Genomic DNA, 5,797 nt, shown 5'->3' on the forward strand with positions numbered 1-5,797 from the left:
GGAGGAGGGAGGGAGGTGTCGGTGATGGGCCATAATAATCATATACAGTGTATATTGACAAAATAAAAATAAAAAAATAAAAATAAAAAATAAAAATAAAAAGATCTGACTGCACTATGGAGAAACGATGAGGGCAGCACTGCCCCGTCAAAATACAATGGGAGCCACTTGCGTAATTCTAACTTCTCTAGAGGCCACCTTAAAAGAGTAAAAAGAAAAAGGTGGAATTGATATTTTATTAATTAATTTTATTAATTTTAATAATATAGTTTATCCCACAGTTTTCTTTTTATTATTATTTTCTTCAGTTCTCAGATGCTACTTTAATCCATCAGTTTTGCACTATACAACAATGGGGGTGAAAGATGGTGATTGTTTTCAAGCAAATTCACCCGGCACATGTTTCTCTCTGACCTACAGTGAACAGCGTGGGCTTCCAAGAACAGAAAAATGCTTTCCTTCCCCAGGGAATACCATTCCTAAGCTGGCAGGACAGATTTCACAAAGAATGAGCACAAAGGACAGGGCATACAAAGGAAGGGAGCCAGGTGGATTTTTGAATTCTTCCCAGTGCAGACTGGAATTAGACATGTACGTATCCCTCCTAAAAGGCAACACCCAAATCGCGACCATTCCCACTGGAGGCCAATCCATCTCCTCATGGAGACTGACAGCCAATGTTCATTTCATAACACTCCCCCTGGAAGTGCACCCATACGCTCGGAAGCCGAGCAGTGGTGGCCACCACACGACAGACGCAGCCTTCAGGCCAGAACCTTCAAGAGTCTTCCTCCTCACCAGCCCCTCAGCTGCTGCAGTGTCTGCCTGGCCATAAAGGAGCAGTCAGTACATGTGTGGCTGTGTGGCATGGGAGGGGCCAGAATAAGCAACAAAGCAAATCAGACATGGATTCCGGGGCTGAATGTATGTGGTGGCAGGGCCAGTCGTGGCCCACAGTAGGACCATAGGGCCCTGTGTCCTCCATTAATTCTTCTCTGGGTGGTTTCTGCTCAGGACAGCGGTGGGGGCAAATTCCAGTTTGTCCTTAAGGCTCACCACCCTGGCATGGTCCTTGCCTAGCAGCTCATCCAGCTTGCGATCCTCCTGGCGGCCCTCAGAGATGCTTTTTTCCTCCTCTACAGGCTGGGGATCATTTTCCCAGATGAACCATTCCAGGTGGTAGTCCACAGCCCTGACCATTAATGCCACAGGAAATGTGACATAGGGAGCATAAGTACGCACCACGGTCCAAAGCGCAGGCCACGTGACACCTGTGGCCCAACCCGCACGCTGGGTCAGGCCCCCACTCCTATCCCACAGTTTTAGAAGGATGCATGGAGAGAAGTGAACACACTGGAGAAGTACAAGCATTTAGGAAAGGAAATGCCAGAAATCTGTTACAGGTAAGGACTCACTTAATTCCAGTTCATTTTACACACTAGAATCAAACTAATCTTCCTGAAATACGGCTCCAATCAAGACGCTCCCCTGTTCTAAATTTTCCAAATTTCCCCTTTGCTTACCAAATAAAGCCCAAGCTCTTTAGCCAGCAGTGGACCCTGTCTGTTTCTCCAGCATCTGCCTCCTGCCCTCTGCACAGCTGGACCTCTTTGCTCCCACCTGCAAACCCAACATCTAAGATCAATCATAACCTTAAGCAGAAGGAATGAAAAGACTTTGGCTCAGCACTCTGGCATGGAGCATCGAACCATTCTCAGTGCTAATCAGGCCCCGTGTTCCAGGTTTGACTCCTGGCTTGGAAATCTGCCTGGTCCCTCTGGGATAGAGGCCCAGTTTCTTGCTTTCCATTCTGCCCTTCCCTCCTTTTAGAGTCTGGAAGTCTTCCCGTGAACCTGAGTATAGGGGCTGGAGCCTGCTAACTGCTGTAAGACTTTCTTATTCCCTCACTCCCGATCGCATTTCTAAGTGCCACCTGTTTCTACATTACCCAGTACCAGCACCTCCCCTCCTTGAGACTTGTAACCACCTCCCAGTATCGACTCTGCTTGCCCAGGTGACCACCTGTCATCTGTTGCCATATTCTTCTGCACATCCCTTCCCATGCTTTGTCTGCCAGTCTAGACTTCCTCAAGGTTCCTGCCCCATCCTTCGACAGATCTAGCCCCTCCCAGTTTGCCCTGTCTTTTGCAGGGGACCAGGTCCTTCCTAACAATAGTTTAACCAATGACAATGGATGTTCAAGGCCCTGCAGATTAGAGCCCCACCATCCCACTGAAACTGCCTTCTCACTACACTTGTGTGCCCTTCACTCCAGTCAAAACAATCTCATCCTCCTTCACTACGCATGCTCCATGCTTCCAGATCTCTCTGATTTATTCCTGCCAACCCCACAGCCTGGAAAGGGCTTTCTCCCATTCCATACCCACATAACTTAGGCATTCATAGTAAATACTAAACTCAAAAATACCACAATTCATAACCCCCGCCCCATGACAGGTGGAAATTTCATCTCCCTCCTCTGAACTCCTATGGCTCATTATCTGGACTTTTATTATGGATTTTGTTGCATTCTTCCTTATTTTAAATGACTTATCTCCCTAAGAATGTAAACATCTTCAAAATAAAATCCATGTCTGATTACTTAGGAAAGCAAAGTAGCTAGGGGAGACAAAGAGAAAGGAACAGAGGGAAAGAGAGATTTGGCTCAGTTTCAGAAAATGAATAATGGCCCATCAAGGACCATCTGAACAAGTTCACACTGTCAAGTGCCTGCTTAGCATCCTTAGTCAAATCACTCCGAAAGCATGGGACAAGGGCCCCTGTCCCTGTGGACTTTAAGGAAATTCACTGAGAGACCTTTAGGTAATGATATTCTTTATATATTCTTTATATATGTTCCTTATTTCCTTTCCTTTTGCCTCTCCGTTTGGAGTTCTCTTCCCATTCCCTTTCCTTCCTTCTCTCAGTTAATACATCTGGAAGCCCCTGTCCCCCCCCCCGGGCAAAGTTAATTCTTGCATCTGGTACAATACTTGGCCTCTTGTTCCCTGTACAGCAGTGAGGTTTAAACATGGAGATCCTACTGCCCTCTTACTTTGCCAGTGTTTATGCCACCGTGTGACAGGGGAGAGTCGAGCAGATTGTGCATCATTATTTTGCATTCATTTTTCCAGCTTTCCTCCTAGGAGTTGCAGATACTTTACCAAATATGACAGCAATCTCACCAAGTCCCTGTATGGTAGCTGAAGCACATTACCAACATAAAATAACTATAATCTACCCACCACAATATCTATTTTGCCTACGTTATTCTGTAATATCAGATATTTGAGTAGCTTTCATGTGTAATATTCCTGTTCAACTGTAAAAATACATAGTGCCAAATCCTAGGTCTGACAGCCCAATAGTTGAGAAGCCTATGATGCCAAACAGACATCAAAAATCAGGTTTTATGAAGAAGCATTTAGCTGTGATGGAACACGCTTCAAAGAGCTTTCAGGTGGTTACTCATTCCTCCCAGCTTTCCTGTCTGCATGATGAGCTCCATTTCCCTGATGAAGCCTATAGGTGTTGAGTTTCCTTTACAAGCATCAAAGAAGATTCTCTCTTGCTTGTGTAAAGCAACAGAGTTGGTGATAACCTCTCAAAATCCCATGTGTCTGATTTGGGGTGGGATAGTCAATCCTGTCTCCTGGGATGCTTTTCCTGGGATTGGAGCCCTGGTGTCCCTTGTGGTAGGTATCTGGGGATAGAGTGCCATCAGTGGACAGTCCTCATAATTAGAACCCACAACATTTTCTGGCCTGGCACAGGCTGGACATTAACTTTTAAGGTGTGGGACAAGAGCTCCTCTATTGATTGGCTTTGGAGCTGGGTGGATCCTCAGGACAGGGCAGGGGAGAGAGACGATTTGAGCATCACTTATTAACGTATCAGATGTCCAGAAGCTAAAACACAGAGAACACTTTAAGAATAAAAACAGACACCAGCTACACAAGTCTGAGAAAAATATTATTTTTCTATCTATTCAAAATGGATGTTTATGCTCTTGAGAGTAAAAATGGGCATAACCTTTTTAGAGGACAATTTGGAAATATCTATCAATATGAAAAACTCACATTCCGTTTGAAGGAGTAATGTCACTGTTAGGAATTTACCCTCTGAGTATGCACGGGACATTTTAACAAGATGTATGTGCAAGGATGGTCACCAAAGTGTTATATTTGTCCTGGTTATAAAAATACATCAAAATGTCCATCAGTACAGGGACTGAATAAATAAAAACGGCACATCCATATAATGGATTACTATGCGTTGATTAAAAGAATGAGATGCATCTGTGTCTGCCAATATGGAAAGATTTCTAAGATGCATCATTAAGGGAAAAAAGCCAGGTGCAGAACAGTACGTACAGTATAATCCCTGATGTGCTAAAATACACACATTATACGTGGAGATGGGTACATATATACATTCAGGTATACGCATGATTTTTTCTTCTGGAAAGAATCTCAAGAAATGGTTAGTAGTGCTTAACTTTGAGTAAAGCAACTTGAGATGGGGTGGAAGATCTAAAGTTTAATAGGGTGGGTTGGCATCTGGGAGAGAGATCAGGGCCCACCTTGGGTTTCTTATTACCACTCTCCAATATTAAAAACCCTAATAAATATTCCATTACTATTTTAATGAGTTTCTAACTGTCTTCAACATCAATTGGCTGTGAGGTCAAAGAGGGAAGAAAAACGAGATTCTATGCAGAAAAATCTATAACCTCAGAGGAAGTATTCCAGTCTACACAGAGGAAGAAGTTGGCCTCTGCAGAAAATGTTTACTGTGTGTTAGTGTGAAGGAGGACGTGGAAAAAAGAAGAGTAATAATCGCCTCATCTGGGTTTTTAATTGAATTTTTTGCCTATTTATTTTACTTTGGAAGAGAGACTTTGATAAGAGGAACCGGCCCTTGCCTGAAAATAGGAAGAACCAAAACGTTCACGCCTATCCCCTGCCCATCCCACTGGCCAATCAGAAGGTTAGAAAAGAGGTGCTCTGAGGGAATGTTGATAAACCTACTTGGCAATAGGTCTTGAAGTGTGGGGAACATAAACCAGCAGCAGAGAACAGACTGCCAGGAACTGCTGGTGGCTCCGTTTCCACTGAACGGCATGACTCCCTTGTTTTCTTGGGCCTTGGAAAGAAAAAAACCCTTTTGCTCTTGTGTACAGTCTCGAACTGCAGCTTCATTAATCTGTTTCACAGTTAGGGTTGGTGTGGCATATGTGATAATTTATCCAGACAGTATGAAGAGGTAAGGCAAGACTGAGATGCAAACGAGTCTACTGCACTCAAAGTGCCACCTGTCACATCTTTTGTTTGTGATACACGTGGAGGCTTTCTATTGGCCAAAACCTACCTCAACAGCTTTCATGATGGAGCAAGGCTATCAACATTTATCTCAGTAAAATATCTACTGGCGTTGGCCTGGATACAAATCCTATAAAGTAAGCATGACTAACACGTTTTTTCTGCTTGACAGTGATCCCAGGGTCACTCATCCCAGGATTGACACAGAATCTCCACCTTTACTTACTCACCATCTAAGCACTCATCACCAGGGCAGAAGTTAGGTCAGCAAAATCATAAGCCTTGTTGGATAATTTTTAGATGCTGGAGCTTCTTTAGGGAGGTGGAACTTCTGCCAGGGCGGGTTCCTTCAACTAGTTACAGTACAGGGCTAATGACGCCAAGGTCACGAGCTTATTTACCCTGAGGGCCAATTAGCTTTGATCTGTTTCAAGGCCATTTTCTGTATCCCTCAACCCAAATGGCTGTTTCAAAAA

The 5,797-nt window shown here is 44.1% G+C and overlaps 1 protein-coding gene across 1 annotated transcript; it reads right to left on the minus strand.

The window, feature by feature from the left end:
- Window positions 1-984: 984 nt before the first annotated feature.
- On the minus strand, window positions 985-5,124 carry LOC103586648 (small integral membrane protein 12-like). Its single transcript, XM_008567946.1, has 3 exons — window positions 5,031-5,124; window positions 1,524-1,620; window positions 985-1,309 (listed from the first exon to the last, which is right to left on the minus strand). The coding sequence occupies exons 1-3, from the start codon at window positions 5,122-5,124 to the stop codon at window positions 985-987; spliced, it is 516 nt and encodes a 171-aa protein (XP_008566168.1).
- Window positions 5,125-5,797: the final 673 nt, after the last annotated feature.

Source organism: Galeopterus variegatus, unplaced genomic scaffold, assembly GCF_000696425.1.
Source record: "Galeopterus variegatus unplaced genomic scaffold, G_variegatus-3.0.2 Scaffold358, whole genome shotgun sequence".
Taxonomy (NCBI): Eukaryota; Metazoa; Chordata; class Mammalia; order Dermoptera; family Cynocephalidae; genus Galeopterus; species Galeopterus variegatus.